The sequence below is a fragment of the Drosophila hydei genome, unplaced genomic scaffold (genome assembly GCF_003285905.1).
Source record: "Drosophila hydei strain 15085-1641.00,03,60 unplaced genomic scaffold, DhydRS2 tig00008116-arrow-pilon, whole genome shotgun sequence".
In the NCBI taxonomy this organism is placed as follows: domain Eukaryota; kingdom Metazoa; phylum Arthropoda; class Insecta; order Diptera; family Drosophilidae; genus Drosophila; species Drosophila hydei.
In genome coordinates, this window is record NW_022045829.1 from 2,091,583 (window position 1) to 2,118,494 (window position 26,912).

Genomic DNA, 26,912 nt, shown 5'->3' on the forward strand with positions numbered 1-26,912 from the left:
GGCAATCAATTTTCTTAATTCGCTCCTATGGATTATTGACATGGGGCATACAAATGTCTGTTTTTTTCTAAAAAGAAATTTATTTGAAATATTTTATTTTCTATTTATAACTGTTTACAGTTATTTATTTGTAATGTACCTTTTCCTAGTTACTAACAAAATGTTTTTGATATACTTATTTACTGATACTATCAGATTATACATACATATATATATATATATATATATATATATATATATATATGTATATATATATTTGCTTATATTATATTGCAGCTTTTATTTATTAAATATTAAATCAATAGAAATGTTTCAACGGCATCAGTATGTCCTTGTTGAAGTAAATAAACCGCCTATTTAACTATGTATGCAAAACAAGTTGTTATTAGCAACCAGCGAAAATCCCGCCCTGTGGAATGGGCATAAAACAAGCGTTAATATACGTATATACATTTTATTCACCTACAATGGAAACACTTTGTTTATTTTGTAAGTTTTAGTTTTTATTATTCTTTTCCGTTCTTCACGTACATCAAAAATGTATGCACTCACATAATTGGAAACTTAGGCAACAAGAGCAGAGGCGGTGCTGGACTCGTATTTCCAATTGGGGGCCAACACACTCTTGGTCTTGTAGTAGCGAGCCAGGCGGTGAATTCTGGACTCGACCAGAATAAGACGGAATTTACCGTCCTTATCCTTGCGGTTGCGTTCCAAATGCTTGCGGATGGCGACAGCCTTCTTGATCATGTGGTACAAATCCTCGGGGATATCGGGCTTGAGACCCACCGATTTCATGATGCGGAGAATTTTATTGCCATTGACAAAGCGCACCTGAGCCACGCCATGAGAATCACGCAGGATTATGCCTAAAATGATTGAATATCAAATGTATATTAACATAACCTCAAACCGTAAACAAATACAATAATCATACCGATTTTCGAGGGTGTCAGGCCTTTCTTGCCGAGCTTCTTGATCTGCTCCTTAACATCCTCAGCGTTCAGCTTCAGCCATGATGGAACTGTGCGTCTGTAGGGAAGGGCTGATTGGGATATACCCTTGCTGCAAAGTAAATTGTATTTGTTAATTTAAACTGTGAATGACGACAATGAGAAGAAGAAGAGTGGCGCATATTCATTCGCAACATGTGCTTGCCATGGTGGCTTTAAGTTCAATCACTACTACAACAAGCGTATTATCTGTGGCTATAACATAGTTATAGTGTCGCCTTGTTATATCACGTTAGTTAAGCACATATTACAATAATATACGCCTATAAACAATAAAAAAATCAACTACCCAGGAGCGTGCATACGACCCATGATGTTACTAGCTTAGTTTTTTACACCGAAAAGAAAGTGGAGACTTGTAGAACAACACTCTACAAACGAACTCTACAAAACGAACGCAGAGTTGTATTTAGATATTCGCTAGTGGACAGAATTGCTCCACATATAACAGGGGAATGGCAAACAATAACAGACTCGTTACTCGTTCATTAATGTAGATAGATTGCTCACTGCAAAATTTGTTCTAAAATCAATTGTTTAAAGTAATTTTTAGAATACGTAAAATGCAGGAAGATAAATACAATGATACGCTTAATAAGCTACAAAATGAGGAGCTAGAGGTGAATATCTAATTAAAATAGTAAAGAAACAATACTAATTGCAATTTTACAGAACATAGCACCGGGCATTGAAATTTACCACCAGCTGATGGCGATTTATCTTTATCAAAACAAACTGTGTGTGCGGCTGAATAATTTAGTTTTTGTGTATTATTAATTAATTACATGCTTACAGAGCCAATGCCAAATTACTTTGGATGCGTATAGCTAACAATCTAAAGGAACAAAACAAGGAACTAGCCCAACTAAATATGTTGAATCTAGCACTGCAGCACAACAACTATGCAGATTTCTTTAAACATATTAAATACGAGTGGTCCGAGACTAATAAGCCAATCATTGATGATCTCTTGGGTAAGCACACCGAAGTAAATTATATTAAAAATTGTCTTATAGATTCATTCAATTGTAGTAAAACAACGCGAGGAGCTGTTCAGCCTTACGGCCACGGCCTACGTTTCAATATACGAGCAAAATTTAATAGAAATGGCGCAGATGACGGCGGAGGAGCTGAAAAATGCCTGCTCAGATTGGACACAAGAACAGGATGGTGATAAGCTAATTCTGCTGCCGAAAATGAAAGAGCATACGCCACGTGTTGCCAGCGATGATCAGTTGTTGAAATTAACTGAGTTTGTCTCGTTTTTAGAAAACTGAAGAAAAAATATAAATATGATTATTTTTATATTCCGGCATTTTTTCGTTGTCCAGTCTGTTAAGTGGGGGAGTAATTCTGTTTACCGGGCAAACGTCGCTGTTAACGCAAAAGTATCGAGTAGCATCGTTCTGTCTCGTTGTGTCATTTCATAGAATCAAAAAAATTTTTGCACGGAAACGACATCGCATTTTCACTGGAAAATCAATCAGAGATAATATTTTAATTGTGGACATTTTCAAATAGATTAAAATAAATACTGTGCGAAAGCATTTAATAATAACTGTTATAAGAAAAATCGGTGTTGGGCCTCTAGTGTACTTCGTGCGGAATAGTTGAAAAGAAACCGATATTTTATACTATTGTGTGAGTGAGAAAAGAAAAATGGCAGCAAGCGACAAATCTGTCGATGATTCTCTTTATCCCATTGCGGTATTAATTGACGAATTGAAAAATGAGGATGTGCAGGTTAGTTAAAACGTCTTTATTAAACAAATGCAAACTTGGTTATAAGTGTCCAATATCTAGGCACGTATAAGCATGGGTATGTACAAGTACATACATACATATCTATGCAATATAAAATGCGTCACTGTGTGAATAGCAAATCGTCTGTATTAGCGCGAATCTATATGTATTTGTGTGTGTATAGGTGCAGCTTTGCTCTTATACTCTTGAAATGCTTGTAACTTTGTCACAAGACATGTAACAGTGAAGTAGGGTTTCGGCTTTATAATATATATATATATATATATACTCGATCTACATCAACAATTTGTCAATTTTCTGATTGCCTTGTTCTACGGCAACAATTGAGACAGTTTTTTATACCCATTGTCAATATTGCCAAACTTTAGTTTTAACGTACTTACGTATCAATTGTGTTGAACCATTTGTGAATATAATTGTATTGCATGGGACGTCTCTGATAGAGTAATTAATATTCGGCACTCCGAATACAGCAATATCTTATCAATTACTTTTATTTTGTTTTTGTTTAATTAGACGCACGCTAAATTTAATAATTTGTTCACTTTGCAGTTGCGTTTGAATTCGATCAAAAAGCTATCGACTATTGCCCTTGCTTTGGGCGAGGAACGCACACGTTCCGAACTAATACCTTTTCTAACTGAAACCATATACGATGAGGATGAAGTGCTGCTTGCGTTGGCCGATCAATTGGGCAATTTCACAAGTATGGAAATAGTTAATTCAAATATGACTTGTTATTCTGATATATTAATATATATGTACATATATATTTTTCAGGCTTTGTGGGTGGGCCCGAGTATGCGATGTATTTGTTACCGCCACTGGAAAGCTTGGCTACTGTCGAGGAAACAGTTGTGCGTGACAAGGCAGTTGAATCTCTGCGTACTGTCGCTGCGGAGCACAGTGCTCTAGATTTGGAGATACATGTGGTGCCAACACTGCAGCGTTTGGTATCTGGCGATTGGTTCACCTCACGTACGTCGGCTTGTGGCCTCTTCTCCGTGTGCTATCCACGCGTCACACAGCCCGTGAAAGCCGAATTGCGTGCCAATTTTCGTAAGTTGTGCCAGGATGAAACGCCGATGGTGCGACGCGCCGCAGCTAATAAATTAGGCGAATTCGCCAAGGTCGTGGAGACAGAATATCTCAAATCGGACTTGATACCGAACTTTGTGCAGCTGGCGCAGGATGATCAGGACTCCGTGCGACTCTTAGCCGTCGAGGCGTGTGTCAGCATTGCTCAATTGCTGCCACAGGACGATGTTGAACATGTTTGTGAAACAATTGCTATTTCTTTTCATATATAATATTAATGTCATACTCTTTGCAGTTGGTTTTGCCCACGCTGCGTCAGTGTGCTAGCGATTCATCGTGGCGTGTGCGTTATATGGTTGCCGAGAAGTTTGTTGATCTTCAGAAGGCTGTGGGTCCAGAAATAACACGTGTCGATCTAGTGCCCGCTTTTCAATATCTGCTCAAGGATGCCGAGGCTGAGGTGCGCGCCGCTGTGGCCACTAAAGTCAAAGACTTTTGCGCCAGTTTGGATAAAGCCAATCAGGTGCAAATAATTTTGAGCTCCATTTTGCCATATGTGCGCGACTTGGTCAGCGATCCCAATCCACATGTCAAGTCAGCGCTAGCTTCTGTTATAATGGGTCTGAGTCCCATGCTGGGCGCTTATCAAACGGTCGAGCAATTGTTGCCACTGTTTCTTATTCAGCTGAAGGACGAATGCCCAGAAGTCCGTCTGAACATAATCTCAAATTTGGATTGCGTCAATGATGTTATTGGTATTCAGCAACTATCGCAAGTAAGTTGCAACAATGTCATGTTTTCGATTGTTTATATATGAACCAATTCATCTTCTTCACAGTCGCTTCTTCCCGCCATTGTGGAGCTTGCAGAGGATTCCAAGTGGCGTGTACGCCTAGCTATCATTGAGTATATGCCCGCACTAGCTGGTCAGCTGGGCCAGGAGTTCTTCGATCAGAAACTTCGCGGCCTGTGCATGGGTTGGCTGAACGATCATGTATATGCCATCCGAGAAGCGGCCACATTAAATATGAAGAAACTTGTCGAACAGTTTGGTGCGCCCTGGGCCGAGCAGGCCATTATTCCAATGATATTAGTTATGTCTCGCAACAAGAACTATTTGCACAGTAAGCACATTTGTCATAGGCTATAATATATCGTATATTCATGGATACCTTTTTAAGGAATGACCTGTCTGTTCTGTCTGAATGTATTGGCTGAGGTATGCGGTACAGACATTACCACAAAACTGTTGCTGCCGACTGTTTTGCTGCTTGCCGCTGATCCAGTAGCCAATGTGCGTTTCAATGTGGCTAAAACATTGCAGAAGATTTCACCGTTCTTGGAGGCGAGCGTTATTGATGCGCAAGTGAAGCCAACGCTGGACAAACTGAATGTTGATGCTGATGTGGATGTTAAGCATTTCGCTGCACAGGCAATCGCTGGTATAGCAGCCGGTAAGAATGAATAATTGGCGACATTTACACAAACAATTTGAACACGGCCACACTATGATTTAGTAAAAGTTTTCGCCACTAGCTGCAAGTATAATCTATATATCGAATCCTTAGAAATGGAACTGAATGTCTTTAGAACCGCGGTGCCGCCTTGCATTGGTTTTAAGCTCGAGGCTGCTCTGGCCTCTAAGCTGGTTGTTGAACCGCCACCTAATTCTGCAGCATCCGCTGAACCTGGTGTTCTGCTCGAGCTTAATGCTAATATCGAGAACATCAATATAGATGCTGAGGGGGAACAGCAGCCGCAGCCACAGCAGCAGCAGCTGAAAAGTGTTTCGGAATGTTAGAGGATGAGTAGTCAAAACCAGAAGTTTTCATGTGTGAACACCTTGTGTGTATGGCCAGAGTATCTAACAATACGCAAATCGGAATGCAATAAGCCCATAATGTGCTTCCTAGTGTCTTAAAATTTGTCCTAGTGTCATAAAATTTGTCAACATAAACGAAATACTAATTGAATCCAAACAAATATTTACGAAATACTAATTGTTATTTTATGTCCATTTTTCTCTGTTTCTTTCCCGGTTTCACATGTCGAATGTTTTATGGATTGTACATTATTTTTTACTACCAAAGCGTAATCAACTTATAATTTTTTATTCTATTTTTAAAATGTATGTATTTCAAACACGCTGGCAACAAAAATATAATTATTGTGTAGCAACACTTAAAAACGGAAACTTGTAGTTAAAAAAATCCACACGGAACAATCCATTACGCAGAACTGGAGCCGCCAAACTGCAGAGAAAACATAAACAGAACCTCGAAGCCTACATATTTAACATTTTCAAAATGCAAAAAGCGTGCAAAAGGAAGATAACGAGCCACTGAAACGCCACACATGATTATATATATATTATTTACATACTTATTAACTACATAATATAACACATAAGCAAAGATTCATTATTAAAACAAAAACAAAAACAAAGAAAACCTGTGTAGACTTTGAAAATAAAATGTATTGGTTAATCGCATCTGAATGCAAAATAAAATTTATTGTAAAAGAAATGGGAGTAAATGTTTGATTTCAATTAATGTCATATATATTCGATATTTTTAGCTTATAAGTTTGAAAAGAAATATCGTTTCGAAATCGAATTCGGTTTCGAGTACTTTTGCCGTTTATTCGTCACAAATCTGCCGTAATACTGACTATTATTTATTTAAAGGCTTTATTTTAGCTTTATAAAATCTAATTGGGTATTACAAACTTATCGCCGATTTCTAACAATTATCTATAATTATTTATTTATTTATTTGCTGTATCTGTGTAATGTTTGCACAATTCGATAGTCCATGGCAAAGTTGTTTTTGTATGATACTCGTTTAGCTATTTGCGTGCATGTGTGTGTGTGAGTGGGGGCATATTTTGCAGAGAGCAAGCTAACGAATGTGTGTGTAGAGAGAAACAGCGAAAGAGTAAGTGTGTGTTTACTGGCGCAGATCGGTTGCGGTTGTCATTGCGTTGCGACGCGTTGTACCTTGACGTGCACGCAGGTTAATGAAGTTGTGCGGACCAAAAAGAACTTTAAATTCATTGCGCGTAGGTTGTTTAAGTGCTAGCTTAATATTTATTACAAATTACATGTCAAATATTATTGACTGATGGTTTAGCAAACACTACAGTAAACAGCATGTGTGCATGTTTGCTCATATAACTAAAGAGAAAGCCAATAAATAATTTTCTAATTCGTCGCGCATTTGTATACAAACCCATCAAAGTGCCTCTGTGTGACTATGTAAATGTAACCATGCTTGTGTGCGTGCAATGGGCACCGTTATGATTTAATTCAGAAAGTGCAATTAAGGCCACAGCACTTCAATTTATGTTACGGTTATTCGCTGCAGGCGAACATTTATATGTGACAGATCTATTTATAACCAATATTAGTAGTTTTTTTGGCCTCTGCAAGCGCCATCTATTTATTAACTACACGGATATACGGCGGCTATCGCACTTTGAGCTCAAGTGGCGCGTTTTATTGAAACGTAAGCGCCGTCTCCTACCACCTGTCCCTTCCGCCGATTAACCAGGCGCTAGTGAGTGTTTACTGTATATGTCAAACTGCTGGTCATAAATGTAAATTGAAGTGCAAAAATTTTTATTTTGTAACGGCACCGGACACATTTATGGCGCAGCTAATACCGTTACAAATATAAAATGCTAGATTGATCGACTGCGATTTTGAAATCAACGAATATATATATGTATATGCATATAGTTTTGTATTTCCACAGTCTAACTAGAGTGAATGGTCTGTTTGCCAATATCAAAATCCAACAAAGCCGGCCAATCACATATTTCTGTCTCTTTCTCGCTTACCTTAGGCGTTATCCCCTTGAACCATAGACCTCATATTATACAAACTCTTATACTACGAAAATGTAGTATAAAACGAGCCAAGCTCATCCGTCTGAGTGTGCGTCTACTGTATATATAATATTAACCGTATTTACTATCTTATCACAAATCCCATTTTAATTAGATTTATTCAATGTGATTTTTGTGATGGATTTTCGCTTAGTATTTATTAATCAGTGCCGTTGACTGGAAGTAGTCGAAAAGCCTAAAGAAATTCCGGAAATAAATATTATAATAAAAAAAAACATTTTTGTAAATAAAACATACTTTTAAAATGTAAATATTTATGTTATTAATATGTTTATGTTCTATTAATATTAATTTTCTTACAGCAGAAATATGCACAAAGCTATTAAAAATAAATCAAGTAAGTAATGTGAAAAGCAATTTGATTCAAAAAGTTTTAAGGTGTATGAAAAAACACATATTTTTCCTTGAATACGAAGAGACGTTTCAACGTTTAGTTGAAAGCGAAAATATGCCCAACTATTAATTCGTATATCGCAATAGATAAACCCATAATCTTAAATGTTATGCCAGCATTGTGAAATTTTATTATCTTTGACCGTTTTTACCTTTCCCACCCATCATCATTTATTTTACGTAATTAAACAGCTTTACTTCTATTTTTTTGGTCTACTCTTTCAGGGTTACTATGTGGCCTCAAAAGCTCGAAGGCAGACTTAACTACAGCCAAATTTATACTGTACTATGGGTATGCCGTAGCTGTTAACCTTTAGTCTAGGCAACGAAACTAACATATTTTGTATTATGTCAGACCCAGCGTAGCTGATAGCGATATCTATGATATGAATGACTCCAAAAGTTTGTTAGAAGATGAGCATTTGGATTTGAGCAAGAATACTGTGCTGTATTTGCATGGGTATCTGGAGGATCCAGATGTGGAAAGCATACATGTTATTGCCGAGGCTTATTTAGAACGCAATGATACAAATCTGATTGTCCTGGATTGGGGCGAACTGGCCGATGGCAATTATATCTTCGACGCGGTAGTTAATGCCAAACAACTGGGACCGGAGCTAGCGAAAGTTTTGCTGGAAATGTTCGAACATGGCCTGGAAATAGAAAAATTACATATCGTTGGACATTCGCTGGGGGGTCAGATGGCTGGCATTATAGGTCGTGAGATCCAAAGACGATCCAAAGGTGTCTTGAAAATAAAAAGGTTCGTTTCGATTTTTTATACATAGTAATAAAATAATTAATATTGCTGCTCATTTCGAATAGAATTACTGGCTTGGATCCGGCTTTTCCTCTGTTCTACCTCACCGCTGGTTTGGCCACACATCTGAACGCAAATGATGCTGAATTCGTGGATGTAATACACACAGATGCCTGGCTATATGGTGCACCCAGTAGCACGGGCACAGTGGACTTTTGGCCAAATGGTGGCAAAACATTGCAGCCAGGCTGTCCGAAACGTAACTATAAAATGCTCAGCGATAATGATTTGTCTAGTCATCGGCGCAGTTGGTGGTTCTGGGCGGAAAGCGTTTCCGACCGTTTTCCCATTAAATTCGACGCGGTTGCAGCCAAAAGCTGGGATGATTTCAAACTAAATAAAATTGTTGAATCTGAACAATCTGTTGTCATGGGTCATAATTGTCCCACAAAGTAAGTTCAAAGTTGCATATTGAGATCATAATTTCATTTATTATTAATTTTAGTATACATGGCGATTTTTACTTACAAACTAATGGCTTAACACCCTATGCACGTGGCAAGGATGGCATCACCTATGTGGATCCTAAGGAGCTGTTGGGCAATAACAATACTTATGAAACTACATTACCTGCAAAAGTAGAACAATGATATGTGCTTACCATATAAATTGATGTATGTATTTCAGATAGCATACGGTGTATAAAATAAATAAGTTGCTGGATTTTGTTAATTAAATATTTTTCTTTATTTAAAAACAATATTGCATATTGATTTCATTTAAATCAGACATAAATAAGTATATAAAAGTTTCATTATAAAATACGATTGTGATAAATTAGTTCAGATCTATATGAATATGTTTTTAAAATATTTTGCTCACTAATGAATATCGGTATTTAAAAAGAATTAGACGCCAAATAGTATCGATATTAGAGTCAAAGACTTATCGATTAGATAAGCAGCCCTGGTTGCGAGCAGCTGCACATCACTAGTTCTTACAATAAAAAAATAATACAAAATATATACCGAGTAGTATCGTGGTTGAAAGCAAACGTTTTGTCAAAATGAAAATAAAATTAATGGATTCAGTTGTCCGCAGCTTTAAGGTGGCTAAAATCTTTCGCGAAAACACCGACAAAATCAATGCTATCGACTTTGCGCCCAATGGCGAGCATCTGATCTCTTGCAGCGAGGACGATCAAATTGTTATATACGATTGCGAGAAAGGCACACAATCCAGGACTGTGAATTCCAAGAAATATGGCGTCGATTTAATACACTTTACGCATGCTAATAATACGGCCATACATAGTTCTACTAAAGTAGACGACACCATACGATATCTCAGTTTGCATGACAACAAATATTTACGCTACTTTCCCGGTCATACAAAAAAAGTAATTTCGCTTTGCATCTCACCCGTGGAGGATACCTTTCTATCTGGTTCGTTGGATAAAACATTGCGTCTATGGGATTTGCGTTCACCTAATTGTCAGGGACTCATGCATCTATCCGGCCGGCCCATCGCTGCCTACGATCCGGAGGGTCTCATCTTTGCAGCCGGTGTCAATTCAGAGAGCATCAAACTGTACGATCTGCGCTCTTTTGACAAGGGCCCTTTTGTCACATTTAAGCTTAACCAGGAGAAGGAGTGCGACTGGACGGGCCTGAAATTTTCGCGCGATGGCAAAACCATCTTGATCAGCACAAATGGTTCGGTTATACGACTTGTGGACGCATTTCATGGTACACCACTGCAAACTTTTACCGGCTATCCGAATAATAAAGGCATTGCAATCGAGGCCAGCTTCAGCCCAGACTCACAATTCATCTTCTCCGGCAGCACTGATGGCCGAGTACATATCTGGAATGCAGATACCGGCAACAAGGTCTCTGTGCTCAATGGCGATCATCCCGGTCCTGTGCAATGTGTCCAATTCAATCCCAAGTACATGATGCTAGCCTCAGCCTGCACAAACATGGCCTTCTGGCTGCCCACCTCCGAAGAGGGTGTTTAGCTTGATAAGTTTTTTTTTTATTTTTTAATTTTGTATCTATTTAAGTAAATTACAATTAAATATTTAAAATTAGAAAACAATTTAGTTATTGTTGTTGCGCTTTGTGTCGATCGTAGGCGACGCGTATGTTGCTGAGAAGTTGAGCCAGATTGTGTCCCATTTTGGCGCTGATGCCAAGCAGTTCGGGCTGTTGCAGCTGCTGATGCAATTGCTCAAAGTTACTCGCACTGGATTCCATATCCATTTTGTTGGCTACAACCAGTTGTGGACGTTTCGCCAGTCGACCACCAAACTGCTCCAGCTCATACATGAGCTGTTTGTACTGCATCCAAGGTTCCGGTGCGCTAGCATCCAGCACAAAGAGTAACAAGGTACAGCGTTCGGCATGCTTTAAGAACTGTATGCCTAATCCCTTGTTACGATGCGCATCCGGCACCAGGCCAGGCAAATCGGCAATGGTCAACTGGACATGATCGTCGTATTGCACGGTGCCCAGATGTGGTCGAAGCGTTGTAAAGGCATAGGGCGCCACCTTTGGCTTGGCACGCGTTAACGCATTTAGTAGCGTACTCTTTCCGGCATTTGGAAAACCAATCAGACCCACCTCAGCCATACTGCGTAACTCCAGCATATAGCTACAATCCTCGCCGGGAGGTCCATACTCACACACCTTGGGACTGGTCTCTTTGTCGGTGGTAAAGAAACGATTTCCCTTGCCACCCGCCCCACCACGAGCAGCCACAAACATTAGCTCCACAGTTCCCAAATCGGCCACAATCAGACCCTGTGCATTGCGTACGACTGTTCCCACGGGCACTTTAATCACCGTATGTTTGGCATTCTTGCCATGACATTCCTTAGCATTACCAATTCCTCCTTCAGTGGCTTTTAGAACGCTGTTCACATGATTAAAATTGCGTACATCATTTGAGGCCTGGAAGATGACATGGCCACCATTACCGCCATCTCCGCCATCGGGGCCGGCGCGTTCGTTGCACCACAGCTGTAGGAATGATACACAGCCATCGCCTCCTTTGCCACCTATAGTTCGAACTCGTTTCGCATCCGAAAAGTATTGTGCCTAGCATGCCATTTATTTTAATAATTAGTTATATAAACATAATATATTTGTAGAAGTGCTTTACCTCTTTCCGTGTGGACTTGCTTTTTTTGGGACGCAGCGCAGTTGCGATTTGGCAATAATTTATGGGATTTTTAATAAGCAATTTGTTTATTAATCGACTTGATATTGGAAATAGTGACATTTTGTCATATGGTCTTATTTATTTTTATTATAAAGCCGGCAACTGTATATATCGATATATATTCTGCATCAGTAGAGGTATTATTATGGCAGTATGAATCAAATACAAGTCTACAAGTTATTACATTTTAGTTAGTTTTTAGATTTTAGTTTTATTAAATACCGTTCCGTTTAAAATAATTTAAAGAAAAATTTAATGAAAAATGAAAATTTAACTCTTGATAAAATGTTGCTTTAGTAAAATTAACCAAATGGTTCATTCGATTATTTTCATTTAAGTTATTACTCGATAATTTCGTTGTAAACATTTCATGTCAGTTGCTATCGATAGATAGCCTTAATGTTCCCCAGGAGATTGGAGCAATTTAGAAAAATGCCCGTGAAAGCTGCACTGATAGATCTTAGTGGCACGCTCCATGTAGAGGATGATCCAACACCTAATGCTTTAATGGGATTGCAAAGGTGATGTCTAAGTTATAACATGTAATGAACTTGAAAATATGTGTATATGTATTGTTGTTTCTTGTAGATTGCGCAGCAGTAATATTACCGTTAAATTTGTAACAAACACCACTAAGGATTCAAAACAAACGCTCTACGATCGATTGATCAAAATAGGATTTAAACTGGATGCCAACGAGATTTACAGTTCGTTGAGCGCAGCTGCTGTATATGTTGCGAAAGAGAATCTGAATCCTCTCTATTTGCTATCGATCGATGCTCGCAAAGATTTTCCCGAAGAAGACTTGAGTCGTCCTCAGGATTCGGTCGTTGTGGGCCTGGCGCCCATTGCCTTTGATTATGAGCACCTAAATAAGGCATTCACGTGAGCAGAGGGATTGATATACAGCAGCAGTTGTTTCTTAAAGCGACCACTTTCCTTTATAGTGTGCTGATGCAGCAGAAGTCGCATAAGCTTGTGGCCGTGCACCAGGGCAAATATTATAAACGTTCGGATGGGTTGGCCCTGGGACCCGGTTGCTTTGTCAAGGGCTTGGAGTATGCGACAGACAAGATGGCAACGATTATAGGCAAACCAAATCAATTCTTTTTCAAAAGTGCAATACCAGAAGGCATGCAACCTCACGAATGCGTCATGATTGGCGATGTAGGATAAATATATAAATATTTATTTTCTGATTCGATTTAAATTGATTGTTGTTGCCAGGATGCCAACGATGATATTGCAGGAGCCATGCAAGCGGGCATGCAGGGCATACTCGTCAAGACCGGCAAATTTTTACCCGAAGTTGCGGCCTCGATCTCCCCGCCACCGACAGCTGTGGTTAAAAATTTCGGTGAAGCAGTCGATTGGATATTGTGTAAAAATAACTGTAACTAGTTTGACTCTCGGTTCGAAAACAACCACATTTACATAAATACAGGATAATACATTTGTGGAACAATAAATTTATAGTTTATGTAATATACTATTAAATTGGTATGCTTTTAAGAGTTAATTTAAGGAATGATGAATATCCGACACCTGCATCAGTTATAACCAGGTAAATTGTTAGTGTTTAGTTAATAAATTCGGTTTATTAACAGAACTATTCGATCCCTAGGTATTTTAAAAGCCACAATTTATTCCCAACAAATATTTTGAAAATTTTGGTATTGGTATTTCACGTTTAAGCCAATTGAGTTGGGCTCTCCAGTTAGACAACAAACATAAAATTTCAAAAACATATTCTTTTGCCAATAAGTAGAAAATTTTACAAATGTTTAATATTATTTTTTATAAATAAGCACAAATTCATTTCAAATGCAGCTTGACTGTTTCGAACAGTCTAAAGTATTTTTGTGTTGCGAATAAGCCTTTTGAGTATGCAAATTGTTGTTGAAAGCAGTTTAGTTCAGCTTTGCCTGGGCAAATTTGCTGGCCAATTGAACAATTTCGTCGACGCGTTCGAAATTACCGCCCGATGCTTGAGCGGATTCGGGCTTACCGCCACCTTTGCCTCCAAGCACAGGCGATACATGTTGCACCCATTCGTTGGCCTTCAAACCCTTCTCGACGGCGCTCTTGGGTACAGAGCAGAGGCAAAATATCTTCTTGGAGTCGGCATCAACGGATACAAACATGGCAGCTGCATCGGGCAATTGCGAACGCACCTGCTTCAGAGCAGCGTCCAGCGCCTTGGTATTGTTATATGCCTCTAGTTGTTGGACCAGTACGTTCGCCTTTGGATTCGCTTCACATAAAGCCTTGGCCTGTTCCACAACCGTAACGGAGACAGCGGCGCGTAGAGCACGCTCCTTGTCGTCGAGCGTTTTCTTTAGGGACTTAAGCAAATTGCGCATCTCATCCTTCTTGACATAGGGTATGGTTGCATGGGAGATTTGTTCGGTTAGTTCGACAATTTGCTTCACGTACAACTTGGAATCCTTGCCCGTCTTATCGTCCTCAATAGTGGCTTTTAACTTGTTGATCTCCTTCTCGAATCCTTCGGATTTCTTGAGGGCTTTCAATGCCTCGGGTCCAGTTAGCGCGACAATGCGTCGAATGCCCTTAGCAATGGCTTCCTCGCTGCTGATGACAAAGTCCATGATATGCCCAGAGTTACGCAGATGTGTGCCGCCACAGAATTCCACAGAGGTTTGTTCTCCTGCCTCGGCTTCTGGCTGGGATTCGAGCTGATCGACGGGTACGCCAAAGGAGATTACACGCACCGGATCGGGATAGACTTCATCGAAGACGGAGCGCAGGCCTCGTATACGCTTGGCTAGGGCCAGCTGAGACTCCTTGGCATAGATGGGCATATTCTTGTACACCATATCGCGGGTCAGTTGCTCCGTCTTGGCTACTTGTTCAATGGTCATGGCTGCCTTACTGTTGAAATCAAAACGCAGCTTTTCTGGCACCACAAGCGAACCCTTCTGCTCCGTATCCTTGCCGAGCACCTGCAGCAAACAATGATTGAGAGCATGCGTAGCTGAATGATTCTTCATGGTTAGCCAACGACGCTCAACATCAATATGCAGCTGCACTTCATCGCCCACGGCCAGGTTGCCCTCGACAACGCCAATGTGGAGTATGTAGCCACCACGATTGTAAACGCGATCCACAAGAAATTCATTGGCTTCATCGTTCAACTTGACCAGCGCACCCTGATCAAAGATCTGACCACCGCTTTCCGCATAGAAATTCGTCTTGTCCAGTACAATACCGGCCTTCTGTCCGCTGCTGATCTCCTGGACGAATTTGTTCTCATATCGCAATGCGATGATTTTGCTGGTGCAATCGCTGTATTTGTAGGCGGAGTCACGATCATTAGAAACAGCTTCGTATACGTATTTGAAGGAATCGTTGGTGGGTGGCACGCCCTTCTCCTGCAGTTCCGATATGGCGTGCACATCCAGATTGATCTCATCGATCTTGCTAGCGCCTTTGCCTTGCGAAAGGATATACGAATTATGTTTGGCTGCTTCGTAGCCAGCCATGTCTATCTGCAGCGACTTCTCTTCGGCCATTAGCTGGGTAAGATCCACGGGAAAACCATATGTATCATACAAACGCCAGGCCACATCACCGGGAATGGTAGTTTGATCGGCGCCCAGTTTCTCAATGGTTCGATTTAGCAAATTGCGACCACGTGACAATGTCTTCAAGAACTGTTGCTCCTCCTCGTTAATTATGTCCATAATGTGTTGCGGATCCTTTTTGACCTCGGGAAAGGCATCTCCCAGTAAGTCGACAACGGTGGTCACTAGGGTGGCGAAGAAGCCGGGCTTGGCGTTCAACTTTTCAGTAGCATAGCTGCAGAGAAGCAGAAATGAGCTCAGTGTTTATATATTATATGCAGTACTTACCGCACAGCGCGACGTAGGATGCGTCTAAGTACATAGCCTCTGCCCGTGTTATCGGGATTGCCGCCATCAGCTAATGCTATTGTTATCGTGCGTGCATGATCGGCCAAAACACGATACGCCATATCGATGCCATCGACATCGTCAGCTCCTACACGTCCCTGATAAGCCGGAGCACCAGTGCCCGCCTGTATGGCATCAAAGAGTGGCACGAACAAATCCGTGTCATAGTTGGAACGTTTATTCTGGATTACAGAGACCAAACGCTCGAAGCCCATGCCGCAATCGATGTGTTTCTTAGGCAGTTGCTTTAGAGTGCCATCGGATTCGCGATTGTATTGTATGAACACGAGGTTCCATATCTCCAAAACATCGGGATCATCCATATTCACTAGCTCTGGTACACTGCGTCCGCCAATGCGATCAAAATGCAGCTCTGAGCACGGTCCACATGGCCCAGTTTCGCCCATTTCCCAAAAGTTATCCTTCATGCTGCCTGGCAAAATGTGCTCGGGCTTCAAGCCCAAATCCAACCACATTTGCTTACACTCTAGATCGGGTTCCAATCCGCTGGCTGCATCACCGCCAAAATAGGTTACATACAAGCGATCCTTGGGTAGATTCAAACGGTTTGTTAGAAATTCCCATGCCCAGCTGCAAATTTCCTTCTTGAAATAGTCCCCGAACGACCAATTGCCCAACATCTCAAAGAACGTGTGATGATACACATCCTTGCCTACATCATCCAAATCGTTGTGCTTGCCGCCAGCGCGAATGCATTTTTGTGTATTGACAGCACGAACCCATTTGGACATTTCGCTGTTGGGATCAGCAATGCCTAGAAAAATGGGCTTAAACTGATTCATACCGGCATTGGCAAAGAGCAGAGTGGGATCATCCAATGGAATGGTGCTGGACGAGTGAACATAGATATGTTTCTGCTCCTTGAAGAAGTTCAGGTAGGCATCGCGCACCTCCTTGGCGGTGAGGAACTTCATATTGCTTTTTGATTGATATTACCTAAAAGTGCATTAGCCGCAAGAAAAAAAGGTTAGTTTTGGCCTATTGCCACGCGACGGAAAATTGTCTTCGTAAATGTGAATTGTATGCGATGCAAAATGTGAAAGTGCAGGAATTGTCTTTTACGTGACAAAATTATAGAAAATAATATTGCTACACTTTCACAAAGTTGTTTGTTTTACGACAACAATTTGTGTATGTATTGGTTGCGTATTACTCACGTTTTGAAGAGTTAAATGCAAATACAAAACAATTTCGTCAACCGACTGCACCAACGTGTAAGTTGAACCGATTCCAATGCGGCAAGTTCAGCCGTGAACCAGTTAGACAAGGTTTAGAGATGCGCAAAAAATGGTGAACTTGTGACTGTAACACGGTGACTTGCAAATGACGGCTGATTCCAAAAACAGTCCAAAGTATAAGGAGTCAGTCTATAAATAAGGTAAGCCTAGTCGTTAGAAATGCGCATTGTTGCAGCACCTAATCTTACATCTTACTGTGACTTACAAATGTCGGATATATAAACAGTAAACAAATTGACATTTGCAGGCCGTTAGCAAATTAAGCTTCAAAGTTACAATAACTTCCAACACGGCACCGAAGTTTTCGTATTTACAAGTTCGACAGTCAAAATTTAGCTGTAATTGAATCGGTTAACATGGTTATCGATACAGAAATCGACTTTTTGAGAAATTGTCGCTGCACTTACACCATTAGATGTGAACCTACATTTAAATTAAATAAAACAATTTTAAACAGTTTCTTTTCTATATTAATTAAAAGTTCAATCGTTGTGCTTGTTGTGTCATATGCTGCTCCTCCAGCTCATGTTCTATTTGTTTCATACGGAGCAATAAATTATAGTTCTGTTTCTCTTCCTTGCCCGTCAGGTACATGGTAATAAATGCCTGTATCGCAATGATTGTGGTAAGTGCGGGTGTAATAGGACGCGTAAGCTTTCGATACAGCATTAACACTTCCCTTGGATTTTCCGTTATGGAAGGCAATCGATACGTATAGCATCTGGTGGCAAACATAAAGGCTGCAATGGGAGCCAGAATCGTGGGATAGACAGCCCCCACTGCTGTTTGGAAAGCGGCGCTGCGCATCTGCGTACACACTGGACACTCGGCCAAAGGATTCAACAGCAACGGACGCTGTATAAAGAATTTATGCGAAAGCATTGCAAAGATAGCCGGCACTGCCACAATAGGCAAGTAGGTAGACAGGCGACCATGGGCACCCAGACGTAAGCGATTCCGGTAGTGATTATTGACGTAGGCACCCGTTGCGGCTGCCATGGCGCTGAGTATGCCGGGCGTATATCGCAGAGACCACCTAGAAAAATATGATGGTTATCAGCGGTTAGATAAGCAGTTTGAATTTTGTACCTACACTTCTCCAATTTTGTCCCAGGATGTTATGATTTTCCACTGGTATCGCAGAGCTTGATCTTCTGAAATGATGACTGCATCAGTTGGCAGTTCATTAGTCTTAGCGCGTGATAAAGCCATAGTTTAATTAATAATTAGAATTTAATTTGGAGTAAGCATCGGAAAGAAATCAAAACAGCTGTTCGTCAATGCGGTGCCAGTGCTGTAAAACGCTTACATCGTTACTCGTTTGTTGCGGCACAGTTGCTGTTCCAGCCCAGTGTTGTGAAATATAAATGCGAGCATCATTCACTTTTAACGCCATTGTAAATGTTTGAAAACTAAACCAAATTTATTAAAAAAAATATACAGAATGCCGCACAAACGGAAAACACGCTTACAATATAATCCGAAGCAAGTTTCACGTCGGGTGCAGATAACTTCATCAGTGCCAAACGTTTGCGTGAAATCGCAAAATGAATCACCTACAGACTTTATGTCCGCTGAAGATAGGCCTGTGCAGCAGCTAAAAGCGCATTCGCGCAATGCAGCCAATAAGTTTGCTGTGCCGCAGTATAATACCATGGTACGCAGCCAGGTTGAGTTAAGCTCTTTGCGGAAGATGCAGGTGGAGGCTTCAGCAGAACTAACGCCACGCACCAAGGCGGCTATTGCGCCGAAGGTATACAAATAAATAAGTACTTTAAATACCGTTTAAAAATCTCCAAATATTCAATGTTTAGGTTGCCCAAAAGCTGAACTTTCCACAAGCCCGAACAGTATTCAGAGACTTGATACCCATTAATGTCAACGACTCATTGCGTGAAATAGAGCGACCGAGAATGACAAAATCCAAGGAATGCACCAAATCCAATATTTCCGAACCAGTACTAGCCGACTACATGGAGAAAATTGAATATGTGCAGCTTTTAATGCCCGAACCGGAGCTGATAATGGAATTTACCTGTGATGCATTTGATTTCCTGCAGGCTTATAGCAAATGCTATCGTTTCAAATAAGAAAATAATACTCTGGTTTTTTAAGTTAAACATTTAATTATTCCGATAAATTACTGAATTTTACCAATGTAATTCACTTATTTAACTTATCCAATGAAGTTCATGACAACCAAAAACAGAATAACGTGCGCGAATATAAAGTCGGCAAAGCCACGTTCCGGTGAGATACCCGAAAAAACGGCCTTATTCTGTGGATTCGCCTGCAGACGCAGACAAACGGCCAGCACAAAGCAACTGACGGTGCTGATGAAGCCCGATAGGAATGAGTTGAAGGGAAATGTGCCCACCAGGCAGCAGTAAACAAATTGTATGATGCCGGTTAGTAGAATGTAGCCCAAGTAGATATCCACGAGTTTTAGCTTTTTCGGTGTGTTTTGCACGTAGTCATTGTAAAACTTTGCAATTACGCTGCTAATTTCAACCATTTTGCGGCTTTGTGCTATTTATTTTGGAAAATATTCAATTTATTTTGTTATTAATTTTTTCGATGAAGCGCAGACACGTCACATAAAACGCCTGGAAACTAGTGTTGAAAAACATCACCAATTTTGCCGTTTCGTAGTGAATGGCTGCTCTAATGACTGCGCCAAGAAGCAGCAGACCAAGAGTTTTGGTTTTGTTTTGTTTGTGGTCGTGTCATCATTGGCTTTAACGAGGTATTGATAATTAATGTGTTACATGTGAAAAATTCGTATTACATGGCATCAAAAAACTGTTTTTGGTTCATTCATTGAAGTGTAATTCAAGACTGCACTGCAGCTGTATGTGTATGTGTGTGCAAATTGTGCAATATAAAAACATTGTAGCCAGAAGCAACACTATGCTGATTCACGATACAGATGCTAAGAAATCTGCATGCTTGGCCATTAATGTTTGATTTGCGAACAATCAAATTGCGTTTAAAAAAACAAGTAAATAACATATGTTCTTTGTTTAACAGGAATTGTTCCAAATTCTACGCCGTGACCTTCGCTGCGCCACATTCATTGCCAGTGTCAGCAGCGCATAAAAGAACAAAAAAGTAAAAGACAAAAAAATCAATGGAAGACTTAACCCCATTGACCAACCTTCAACAGGTATGTACAAAATAGTTGGTATACCTCGATTTAATTTCAGTTAATTTTTATTTATGTTTCTTACAGTTTTAGTTGAGCATTTTTTATATGTTTTCTTAACTGCCAGCGCAATCAACACGCGCCTACTGCCCGCATATCCATTTACAACAGTATACAGATAACTTATCTACAATTTTTATTTGTAAGTGTTTTTTTTAATGATATGTCTTCTAAGTTGCACAAATGAGTTTTTTGTATTTTGAGCTACTTGGAAATGTGAGTGTTCTGAGCGCGCGACAGTCTGCTTGTGGGTCTGGGTCTGGGTCAAATAGATATTGATAGCTTATATAGGCAGATACCATTATTTTTTATATTAGTTTTAGTCAAATTTTCAAAAAAGTTTGAAAACTATCTCGTATACAAATCTCTACTACCAATTTATATTTTTTAGGCATCTCAAAAGCGTAATTATTATTAAGACTATAAATGCAGTAAGCGCTAGCATGTTGAAATTTTTTTGAAATATAAAGATAAATTAAATTTATATATCATATTTTCGGAATTCGACTTATACTGGATTCTATAGTTTTAAGATATTCTAACCTTTTTAATCTATAAAAAACTCTTAAATTGTATGCTAAAAGATCTCTTGATTGTTCAGCTTTTATAGATCATTATTTTATTATATTATTATATATTATATTATTATATTATTATATTATATTATAGATATCAGACTATGCATATTTGCATTATGTTCATTTGACACAGTTAGATAATTTACCAACAAAGTGCTAATTCTCTGCGAGTATATTATCATGATTATGAAAAGTGTATAGACGGGATAAGACAATCTTATAGAAGTAGGTTAAATAAGTTCTCTTGTAGTTTATATTTATATTGCATTTGTGGGCGTATTGATGGTCTGATATTTATTTAATTCATAAACATTTCGACAGCGAGATTTGACAGTATATATATGTTTATATATAAAAGCAATACATATTTCATTCTTATCGCTTTGTGGATTGTTTTCGTGCTTCAGTCTCTATGTTAGAGCCAAAATCAAATGAGTCACTGGCCTCCTCGATTTCATATCGTTTTATGAATAATGCGCACATATGTTTTCATTATATGTATATGTATATAAATGCAATGAAGTCGAACTTGCAACTGATCAAGTCCAAGTCCAAGGCTTACACTCATATCAGCTATAGTTGGCCGCAGAAAACTTTCCACTTCTTCTTCCATATCCCTTATCATGCGCACATTATCCGACCATTGTCCGAGTTTCTGTAGAAAAACTGAGTCAGCGGAAAATTTGCCAGACTCAAAAGCGGCATTTGCAGCGTTTATATTTTCAGTGTGACTTTAGCTGGCGAGGCGACCGCATCAACTAGGCAGAAACTCTCCCTGTCACACACACACACACGCGCGCGATCACACACACACAATAGAATTCATTGAGTTTTCTATTCTCTTGCTTGCTCTCTCCCTCTTACTCAATTGATCTTTCAGCTTGCCGAGCCCGCCAAGCGCAAGCCGAAGATGTCCGAACGACAGCCACTGCTGCTGCAGCAAAGTGACAATTCCGATTATGAGGGCAATCGCAGCGGAAACGGCTTAATCCGGCCGCCGGTACGCAGCTCACCGCCGGACAGTACGCTGGTCAATGTACACAGCGAGGACAGCATCGCAGGTAAGTGGCAATAGTTTTTGCTATTCTCAAATGACATTTGCTTAAAATTGGCACTTGAAATTCTAAATTTAAGAGTTAAATCATAAGAGAAAATAGGTTAAAAGTTGCATTTAGATTAATTGTTGTGAATTGTATTCTCTGAAAATGTCACTGTGAGAGAAATTGTTAGAAATAGAGGTCAGCTAATCTATGAACTTAAAATAGAATGAATTAATTTTTTTTTATATTTAAGAAAACCATAAATTAGTTTTAATTTGGTCTTTTTTGTGGTTAATAAAGTTTTCTTATAACTATTTGAGTCAGTTATGGCTATATATTATATATATATATATACATATATATTTATGAGGGCAACATTTGTAGACGACATGTTCCATAGAGTAATCGATTTTGTTAAATATAACTGCGATTTTGATAAGAATCATAATTGATGGGCTTTGTCCAATTCCCTTTACATGTGAAGCGTTTTCCCAAGAGACAGGGCGAGATATGAAAAAATATATAATGTAGATTCAAATACATTCATTTCTATAAGTCTTGGCTTCATATATATATATAATATAAGTTTTAATTGATATAATATAAACGATTTGAACTTTTTAACAATATTAAAGTATTCTAAATTAAATATATTAGTGCCACTTAAAGCAAATGTCTACATAGAATGAGCAAAATAACCAAAATAAATAAAATAATTCTACAAAAAATTTCAATTTGTTAACACAGTACACGCTGCAGCCGCTGGGGATGATGAGGATGAGCAGAGCAGTCAGACGGGCGAGGAACAGCATAACAAATCGCTTTACAATCCCACACTACATCGCACGCTGGAACATCCAACATCGAATTTCGATACGTTAGTCCATTTGCTAAAAGGTAATATTGGCACTGGCATCTTGGCCATGCCGGAGGCATTCAAGAATGCCGGTCTCTACGTGGGTCTCTTTGGCACGCTGATTATGGGTGCCATTTGTACGCACTGTATGCACATGTTGGTCAACTGTTCGCATGAGTTGTGCAGGCGACTGCAGCAGCCGTCGCTGGACTTTTCGGAGGTGGCTTTCTGTAGTTTCGACACGGGTCCATTGGGACTGAGACGTTACTCGCAGCTGGCGCGACGTGTTGTCACAACGTTTTTGTTCATCACACAAATTGGCTTCTGCTGTGTCTACTTTCTGTTCGTGGCGCTCAATATTAAAGATGTGATGGATCACTATTTTAAGCTGGATGTACGCATCTATTTGCTGTTGATGCTGTTACCCATGGTGCTGTTGAATTTGGTGCGCAACCTTAAGTACCTGACCCCTGTCTCTCTGTTTGCGGCCGTGTTGACAGTGGCCGGCTTGGCCATTAGCTTTTCGTATATGCTACACGATTTGCCCGATACGCATACCGTAAAACCGTATGCCACCTGGGCCACATTGCCTCTGTACTTTGGCACGGCGATCTATGCCTTCGAGGGCATTGGCGTGGTGCTGCCTTTGGAGAATAATATGCGCACACCCGAAGATTTTGGCGGCAGAACTGGAGTTCTGAATACGGGCATGGTCATTGTGGCCTGTCTGTACACCTCCGTTGGATTCTTTGGCTATTTGAAGTATGGTGAGAGTGTTAAGGGCAGCATTACGCTCAATTTGCCACAGGGTGATGTGTAAGTAGATATATGAATTAATTATATATATAAATTGTATTTTAATTCATTATTTTTTCCTCATCACAGTCTATCGCAGTTGGTACGAATCTCCATGGCCGTGGCTATATTTCTGTCCTATACTCTACAATTTTATGTGCCTGTCAACATGGTGGAACCCTTTGTACGCAGTAACTTTGATACAGCACGCGCTAAGGACTTGGCTGCTACGGTGCTACGCACAGTGCTGGTCACATTTACCTGTAAGTTTGGCAACGGATTGGGCAAACACATTATTGTTCATAATTTATGATCATTTCCATTTATCTGTCTTTCTATAAACTTTCATATGCCTGTTACTTACACTTTCATTCACTTCATATTATATTAACTTATGGCATCGTGTATGAGTTGCTTTTGCTTATAATTTTGATTAGATATTCAACATTGAGAACTGCTATAGGATAAGAGTGGGGGCATGTATTATTAGTTAACATTAGACAAATAACATTGGTTATATAAGCGTTTCCATGTTTAATTCTTAACTGAAACGAATTGTTTTTTTCTGGTCTAAATGCATGTTTTTTCGCTCAATGATGTTTACGTAATAGAGAGGGAAGTTTAATTGGTATATGTATGCATGAAAAGAAATTTATATTTATATATCGCGTAAATTTTCAAAGATTTTGTCAGCTGCACGAAATACATTCTTTGTATATTACTTTCACTGATTTTCAATTTTCTCTGATTTTGTCAAATTACTAAAGACTTTATTGTTCGTTTTGGAATTGTTTTGTTATATATACTTTTCATATCATATATTCACATATTCATATTTCAGATATACTCAAATTTCCCTTGAGGGGAGTATAACATTCTTTTTCGACTCATTTCATTCATTCTCTATTGTCTTTTCTATCAAACGTTCCTTTGTTTCTCAATTCTCTCTTCTCTCGAATGTTTTTAACTCCGAAGTCGCTTTTTATTCTAGTTATTTTGGCCGCCGTCATACCCAATCTGGGCTCGATTATCTCGCTTGTCGGCGCCGTCAGCAGCTCGGCATTGGCGCTAATCGCGCCGCCCATTATTGAGATTATTACCTATTATAATGTGGGTTACGGCCGCTATAACTGGATGCTATGGAAGGATTTTCTCATATTGATATTTGGTCTGTGCGGTTTTGTGTTTGGCACCTGGGCAAGCTTGGCTCAAATTATAAATCCGAGCATAGACTAGATGCCATCTCCAATAATTTTTATGATCATGTGCGAATTTACGACGAAGGCTTTACTGTAGTTTATTTTTCGACTACAACTCTACTTTAAGTTTTCCTTTATACATATTGACTTTGTTCGATTTTGGTTTAGTTTAATGTTCAGGATTTCTGTTGCCCGAAGACGTTGACGTCGCCAGTGCTTTGATTCGGATTCGATTTTAAACTTTATTTAACTTAAAATAATTTAAATGATTTTATTTATTTAGATTAGCGCAATATATAACTTTCCGTACCAGACAATAATTAGCATTTTTCTAAGGCCAAAAAATCGTTGTAGCTTATTTAGTATATTTTCTGATTTGATTTAGTTTGTTTTATGTCGCGGTTAGTTAAGTTTAAAGTTTGATTCGATTATCGCACAATGCCAAAAAGTGATTTCGTATAGTATTTCTAAACACTGATTGTTTAGTTGTTACTGTTTAGGATTTTAGTTTAAGGCCAACGCAGCTCATTCCAAAAGCCAACGGCCGTAACAAATTGTGTTTGATGAATACATTATAACTGTTGTATGTGTGTTGCGTCATACCCTGTACTATATGATATACGATACAATATACGTAGCGATTATATTAAACATCACACATACATAGCTACAAATGCTGTGAAGTGGGCCCAGCCTATGAGAAGGAATCTCTTAATATATATATATTCTGCTCATACTGCTGGACAATTGGCATCAATAAGATGCTGGGCTCATTTCGCACTATTTATATATATATATATATATATATATATCTTCTATATGTATATTTACGTTCATATATGCCAGAGAATTGCTTTTTCAATCTCTGTAATTTATGACTTACTTATGTAATTGCATTACAATTTTGAAACAATAACTAAAGACAATAATAAATTGCGTTTAAAGTTTGTAAAAATCCATAAAAAAAAGCTGTTTACCTTCCTTATTTTATCAAGTGGACTGTGGACTACATAGATAGGCTTTTTTATCAAATAAAATAGATTTAATAGCATTTACATAAACACAATTAATCTTTACGGACAATGCCGTCATATAACTGATAGACACTTGATATCTCTGCACAAACGTTTATAGTGTATAATAAATGGAGAAACTATAAGGAAAATATGGAGTGCAGCTATAGATTGATAGTTGCATTTGGATCCACTAGTGAATTTTTAACTATATCTAGAGATCTTAAGCAGTTGATATATCTAATATAATAAATGATAATTAAATATTTAAAATTAATATAATTATATAAGAGTTATCATAATTAGACATCTATGTTTATAAATTTGTGATTTTAAAACTTTGTTAAAATATTGATCTGTTATACAATTTCCATGTATTCCTTCATTAGCCAGCACATTTTTTGTTATAATTCCCAACTGCTTATTCGCTGAACTTCACGTATAAAACGAGGGTTCAGCTGCGTTCACTCGTGTTGTTTGGAAGGAGAGCAAGTTAGCACTCCCCTAGACAAGGATGGAACACACAAACGAGCGGCTAGGCACAAGACAATGCCGTTCACAAGTTTTTTTTATATAGATGTATATAATATATAGATAACAGATATGCATTCATGAGCAGTAGCAACAATATGGTCGATATTTGTGTTTCTATGCGAACAAGTCGCTAAGTCTAAGAGCTCTTCAGTTGAAGTTTTACTTAGGCTTGTATTACCATTATATAGTAGTTATAGTTAAAGACCCGATCAAGATAAATTGTATATATCATATTTTTGCAGTTTCATGTGTCTTTAAAATCTTGGGTTGGAATCGGATAAGTATAAAAATTATTTGTTGTATGAAAAAGAAAAATAAAGATTGCAAGGAAAGTTGCTCTACTTATTATCATATCCTGCTGAAGACCTTTTCATACTTATATTCATTATTACGCGTGTA

General features: G+C 38.9%; 12 protein-coding genes and 1 non-coding gene across 18 annotated transcripts; 8 read left to right on the forward strand and 5 right to left on the reverse strand.

Moving 5' to 3' along the window:
- Nucleotides 1-481: 481 nt before the first annotated feature.
- On the reverse strand, nucleotides 482-1,397 carry LOC111598951 (40S ribosomal protein S13). The gene is made up of 3 exons (XM_023314434.2): nucleotides 1,303-1,397; nucleotides 938-1,065; nucleotides 482-869 (listed from the first exon to the last, which is right to left on the reverse strand). The coding sequence occupies exons 1-3, from the start codon at nucleotides 1,323-1,325 to the stop codon at nucleotides 565-567; spliced, it is 456 nt and encodes a 151-aa protein (XP_023170202.1). The 5' UTR covers nucleotides 1,326-1,397; the 3' UTR covers nucleotides 482-564.
- An 81-nt stretch (nucleotides 1,398-1,478) lies between these two features.
- LOC111598950 (COP9 signalosome complex subunit 8) lies at nucleotides 1,479-2,313 on the forward strand. Its single transcript, XM_023314433.2, has 4 exons — nucleotides 1,479-1,633; nucleotides 1,686-1,750; nucleotides 1,809-1,987; nucleotides 2,046-2,313. The coding sequence occupies exons 1-4, from the start codon at nucleotides 1,577-1,579 to the stop codon at nucleotides 2,288-2,290; spliced, it is 546 nt and encodes a 181-aa protein (XP_023170201.2). The 5' UTR covers nucleotides 1,479-1,576; the 3' UTR covers nucleotides 2,291-2,313.
- Nucleotides 2,314-2,403: 90 nt separating this feature from the next.
- LOC111598949 (serine/threonine-protein phosphatase PP2A 65 kDa regulatory subunit) lies at nucleotides 2,404-6,085 on the forward strand. Of its 3 annotated transcripts, none has more exons than XM_023314430.2 (7): nucleotides 2,404-2,756; nucleotides 3,330-3,483; nucleotides 3,558-4,051; nucleotides 4,111-4,590; nucleotides 4,654-4,939; nucleotides 4,997-5,269; nucleotides 5,339-5,812. In XM_023314430.2, exons 1-7 carry the CDS (start codon nucleotides 2,673-2,675, stop codon nucleotides 5,614-5,616), a joined length of 2,049 nt encoding a protein of 682 aa, XP_023170198.2. In that variant the 5' UTR covers nucleotides 2,404-2,672; the 3' UTR covers nucleotides 5,617-5,812. The 3 variants fall into 3 exon arrangements, with proteins under 3 accessions (XP_023170198.2, XP_023170199.2, XP_023170200.1); XM_023314431.2 differs by having other exon boundaries at nucleotides 2,405-2,756; nucleotides 5,384-5,812; XM_023314432.2 differs by lacking the exon at nucleotides 5,339-5,812 and adding an exon at nucleotides 5,906-6,085 and having other exon boundaries at nucleotides 2,406-2,756.
- A 678-nt stretch (nucleotides 6,086-6,763) lies between these two features.
- Nucleotides 6,764-9,582, forward strand: LOC111598952 (lipase member H-A). Of its 2 annotated transcripts, none has more exons than XM_023314436.2 (6): nucleotides 6,764-6,875; nucleotides 8,027-8,061; nucleotides 8,343-8,409; nucleotides 8,473-8,880; nucleotides 8,943-9,329; nucleotides 9,383-9,582. In XM_023314436.2, the coding sequence occupies exons 2-6, from the start codon at nucleotides 8,034-8,036 to the stop codon at nucleotides 9,525-9,527; spliced, it is 1,035 nt and encodes a 344-aa protein (XP_023170204.1). In that variant the 5' UTR covers nucleotides 6,764-6,875; nucleotides 8,027-8,033; the 3' UTR covers nucleotides 9,528-9,582. The 2 variants fall into 2 exon arrangements, with proteins under 2 accessions (XP_023170204.1, XP_023170205.1); XM_023314437.2 differs by having other exon boundaries at nucleotides 8,030-8,061.
- Nucleotides 9,583-9,829: 247 nt separating this feature from the next.
- On the forward strand, nucleotides 9,830-10,897 carry LOC111598979 (WD repeat-containing protein 82). Its single transcript, XM_023314479.2, has one exon. It carries the CDS (start codon nucleotides 9,944-9,946, stop codon nucleotides 10,895-10,897), a length of 954 nt encoding a protein of 317 aa, XP_023170247.1. The 5' UTR covers nucleotides 9,830-9,943.
- Nucleotides 10,898-10,982: 85 nt separating this feature from the next.
- Nucleotides 10,983-12,249, reverse strand: LOC111598958 (mitochondrial ribosome-associated GTPase 2). Its single transcript, XM_023314444.2, has 2 exons — nucleotides 12,043-12,249; nucleotides 10,983-11,978 (listed from the first exon to the last, which is right to left on the reverse strand). The coding sequence occupies exons 1-2, from the start codon at nucleotides 12,160-12,162 to the stop codon at nucleotides 10,983-10,985; spliced, it is 1,116 nt and encodes a 371-aa protein (XP_023170212.2). The 5' UTR covers nucleotides 12,163-12,249.
- Nucleotides 12,250-12,391: 142 nt separating this feature from the next.
- LOC111598984 (haloacid dehalogenase-like hydrolase domain-containing protein 2) lies at nucleotides 12,392-13,580 on the forward strand. The gene is made up of 4 exons (XM_023314485.2): nucleotides 12,392-12,623; nucleotides 12,691-12,987; nucleotides 13,050-13,269; nucleotides 13,330-13,580. Exons 1-4 carry the CDS (start codon nucleotides 12,502-12,504, stop codon nucleotides 13,501-13,503), a joined length of 813 nt encoding a protein of 270 aa, XP_023170253.1. The 5' UTR covers nucleotides 12,392-12,501; the 3' UTR covers nucleotides 13,504-13,580.
- Nucleotides 13,581-13,839: 259 nt separating this feature from the next.
- LOC111598983 (alanine--tRNA ligase, cytoplasmic) lies at nucleotides 13,840-17,366 on the reverse strand. Its single transcript, XM_023314484.2, has 3 exons — nucleotides 17,213-17,366; nucleotides 15,975-16,991; nucleotides 13,840-15,921 (listed from the first exon to the last, which is right to left on the reverse strand). The coding sequence occupies exons 2-3, from the start codon at nucleotides 16,967-16,969 to the stop codon at nucleotides 14,013-14,015; spliced, it is 2,904 nt and encodes a 967-aa protein (XP_023170252.1). The 5' UTR covers nucleotides 16,970-16,991; nucleotides 17,213-17,366; the 3' UTR covers nucleotides 13,840-14,012.
- Nucleotides 17,367-17,745: 379 nt separating this feature from the next.
- On the reverse strand, nucleotides 17,746-18,527 carry LOC111598946. Its single transcript, XM_023314427.2, has 2 exons — nucleotides 18,387-18,527; nucleotides 17,746-18,329 (listed from the first exon to the last, which is right to left on the reverse strand). Exons 1-2 carry the CDS (start codon nucleotides 18,503-18,505, stop codon nucleotides 17,768-17,770), a joined length of 681 nt encoding a protein of 226 aa, XP_023170195.1. The 5' UTR covers nucleotides 18,506-18,527; the 3' UTR covers nucleotides 17,746-17,767.
- A 193-nt stretch (nucleotides 18,528-18,720) lies between these two features.
- On the forward strand, nucleotides 18,721-19,429 carry LOC111598947. Its single transcript, XM_023314428.2, has 2 exons — nucleotides 18,721-19,046; nucleotides 19,108-19,429. Exons 1-2 carry the CDS (start codon nucleotides 18,738-18,740, stop codon nucleotides 19,381-19,383), a joined length of 585 nt encoding a protein of 194 aa, XP_023170196.2. The 5' UTR covers nucleotides 18,721-18,737; the 3' UTR covers nucleotides 19,384-19,429.
- On the reverse strand, nucleotides 19,405-19,920 carry LOC111598948 (dolichyl-diphosphooligosaccharide--protein glycosyltransferase subunit DAD1). Its single transcript, XM_023314429.2, has one exon. The coding sequence runs from the start codon at nucleotides 19,806-19,808 to the stop codon at nucleotides 19,470-19,472; it is 339 nt and encodes a 112-aa protein (XP_023170197.1). The 5' UTR covers nucleotides 19,809-19,920; the 3' UTR covers nucleotides 19,405-19,469.
- Nucleotides 19,921-19,953: 33 nt separating this feature from the next.
- On the forward strand, nucleotides 19,954-25,730 carry LOC111598945 (proton-coupled amino acid transporter-like protein CG1139). 3 transcript variants are annotated; one of them, XM_023314425.2, is made up of 7 exons: nucleotides 19,954-20,039; nucleotides 20,324-20,459; nucleotides 20,526-20,640; nucleotides 21,957-22,137; nucleotides 22,864-23,788; nucleotides 23,858-24,030; nucleotides 24,759-25,729. In XM_023314425.2, the coding sequence occupies exons 4-7, from the start codon at nucleotides 21,987-21,989 to the stop codon at nucleotides 25,001-25,003; spliced, it is 1,494 nt and encodes a 497-aa protein (XP_023170193.1). In that variant the 5' UTR covers nucleotides 19,954-20,039; nucleotides 20,324-20,459; nucleotides 20,526-20,640; nucleotides 21,957-21,986; the 3' UTR covers nucleotides 25,004-25,729. The 3 variants fall into 3 exon arrangements, with proteins under 3 accessions (XP_023170193.1, XP_023170191.1, XP_023170192.1); XM_023314423.2 differs by lacking the exon at nucleotides 20,526-20,640 and having other exon boundaries at nucleotides 24,759-25,730; XM_023314424.2 differs by lacking the exons at nucleotides 19,954-20,039; nucleotides 20,526-20,640 and adding an exon at nucleotides 20,078-20,150 and having other exon boundaries at nucleotides 24,759-25,730.
- A 719-nt stretch (nucleotides 25,731-26,449) lies between these two features.
- LOC111599009 lies at nucleotides 26,450-26,547 on the forward strand. The gene has a single exon (XR_002751411.1). It is a non-coding gene; the product is annotated as a U6atac minor spliceosomal RNA (small nuclear RNA).
- Nucleotides 26,548-26,912: the final 365 nt, after the last annotated feature.

Excerpts from the sequence above, each read along its gene's own strand:
- LOC111598950 (XM_023314433.2), top strand. The coding sequence starts at position 1,577 with ATGCAGGAAGATAAATACAATGATACGCTTAATAAGCTACAAAATGAG. Across the intron at positions 1,751-1,808 it reads TATCTTTATCAAAACAAACT|AGCCAATGCCAAATTACTTT; the intron begins GTGTGTGCGGCT and ends ACATGCTTACAG. Across the intron at positions 1,988-2,045 it reads AATCATTGATGATCTCTTGG|TAAAACAACGCGAGGAGCTG; the intron begins GTAAGCACACCG and ends ATTCAATTGTAG.
- LOC111598948 (XM_023314429.2), bottom strand. The coding sequence starts at position 19,808 with ATGGTTGAAATTAGCAGCGTAATTGCAAAGTTTTACAATGACTACGTG.
- LOC111598951 (XM_023314434.2), bottom strand. The coding sequence starts at position 1,325 with ATGGGTCGTATGCACGCTCCTGG. Across the intron at positions 1,066-1,302 it reads GGTCGTATGCACGCTCCTGG|CAAGGGTATATCCCAATCAG; the intron begins GTAGTTGATTTT and ends TTTACTTTGCAG. Across the intron at positions 870-937 it reads CCTGACACCCTCGAAAATCG|GCATAATCCTGCGTGATTCT; the intron begins GTATGATTATTG and ends CAATCATTTTAG.
- LOC111598958 (XM_023314444.2), bottom strand. The coding sequence starts at position 12,162 with ATGTCACTATTTCCAATATCAAGTCGATTAATAAACAAATTGCTTATT. Across the intron at positions 11,979-12,042 it reads GCAAGTCCACACGGAAAGAG|GCACAATACTTTTCGGATGC; the intron begins GTAAAGCACTTC and ends ATGGCATGCTAG.
- LOC111598945 (XM_023314423.2), top strand. The coding sequence starts at position 20,424 with ATGGAAGACTTAACCCCATTGACCAACCTTCAACAG. Across the intron at positions 20,460-21,956 it reads CATTGACCAACCTTCAACAG|CTTGCCGAGCCCGCCAAGCG; the intron begins GTATGTACAAAA and ends TTGATCTTTCAG. Across the intron at positions 22,138-22,863 it reads CAGCGAGGACAGCATCGCAG|TACACGCTGCAGCCGCTGGG; the intron begins GTAAGTGGCAAT and ends TTGTTAACACAG.
- LOC111598984 (XM_023314485.2), top strand. The coding sequence starts at position 12,502 with ATGTTCCCCAGGAGATTGGAGCAATTTAGAAAAATGCCCGTGAAAGCT. Across the intron at positions 12,624-12,690 it reads GCTTTAATGGGATTGCAAAG|ATTGCGCAGCAGTAATATTA; the intron begins GTGATGTCTAAG and ends TGTTTCTTGTAG. Across the intron at positions 13,270-13,329 it reads AATGCGTCATGATTGGCGAT|GATGCCAACGATGATATTGC; the intron begins GTAGGATAAATA and ends TGTTGTTGCCAG.
- LOC111598983 (XM_023314484.2), bottom strand. The coding sequence starts at position 16,969 with ATGAAGTTCCTCACCGCCAAGGAGGTGCGCGATGCCTACCTGAACTTC. Across the intron at positions 15,922-15,974 it reads ATCCTACGTCGCGCTGTGCG|CTATGCTACTGAAAAGTTGA; the intron begins GTAAGTACTGCA and ends GCTTCTCTGCAG.
- LOC111598949 (XM_023314430.2), top strand. The coding sequence starts at position 2,673 with ATGGCAGCAAGCGACAAATCTGTCGATGATTCTCTTTATCCCATTGCG. Across the intron at positions 2,757-3,329 it reads TGAAAAATGAGGATGTGCAG|TTGCGTTTGAATTCGATCAA; the intron begins GTTAGTTAAAAC and ends TTCACTTTGCAG. Across the intron at positions 4,940-4,996 it reads CAACAAGAACTATTTGCACA|GAATGACCTGTCTGTTCTGT; the intron begins GTAAGCACATTT and ends TACCTTTTTAAG.
- LOC111598946 (XM_023314427.2), bottom strand. The coding sequence starts at position 18,505 with ATGGCTTTATCACGCGCTAAGACTAATGAACTGCCAACTGATGCAGTC. Across the intron at positions 18,330-18,386 it reads TGGGACAAAATTGGAGAAGT|GTGGTCTCTGCGATATACGC; the intron begins GTAGGTACAAAA and ends ATATTTTTCTAG.
- LOC111598979 (XM_023314479.2), top strand. The coding sequence starts at position 9,944 with ATGAAAATAAAATTAATGGATTCAGTTGTCCGCAGCTTTAAGGTGGCT.
- LOC111598952 (XM_023314436.2), top strand. The coding sequence starts at position 8,034 with ATGCACAAAGCTATTAAAAATAAATCAA. Across the intron at positions 8,062-8,342 it reads AGCTATTAAAAATAAATCAA|GGTTACTATGTGGCCTCAAA; the intron begins GTAAGTAATGTG and ends CTACTCTTTCAG. Across the intron at positions 8,410-8,472 it reads AAATTTATACTGTACTATGG|ACCCAGCGTAGCTGATAGCG; the intron begins GTATGCCGTAGC and ends GTATTATGTCAG.
- LOC111598947 (XM_023314428.2), top strand. The coding sequence starts at position 18,738 with ATGCCGCACAAACGGAAAACACGCTTACAATATAATCCGAAGCAAGTT. Across the intron at positions 19,047-19,107 it reads AGGCGGCTATTGCGCCGAAG|GTTGCCCAAAAGCTGAACTT; the intron begins GTATACAAATAA and ends TTCAATGTTTAG.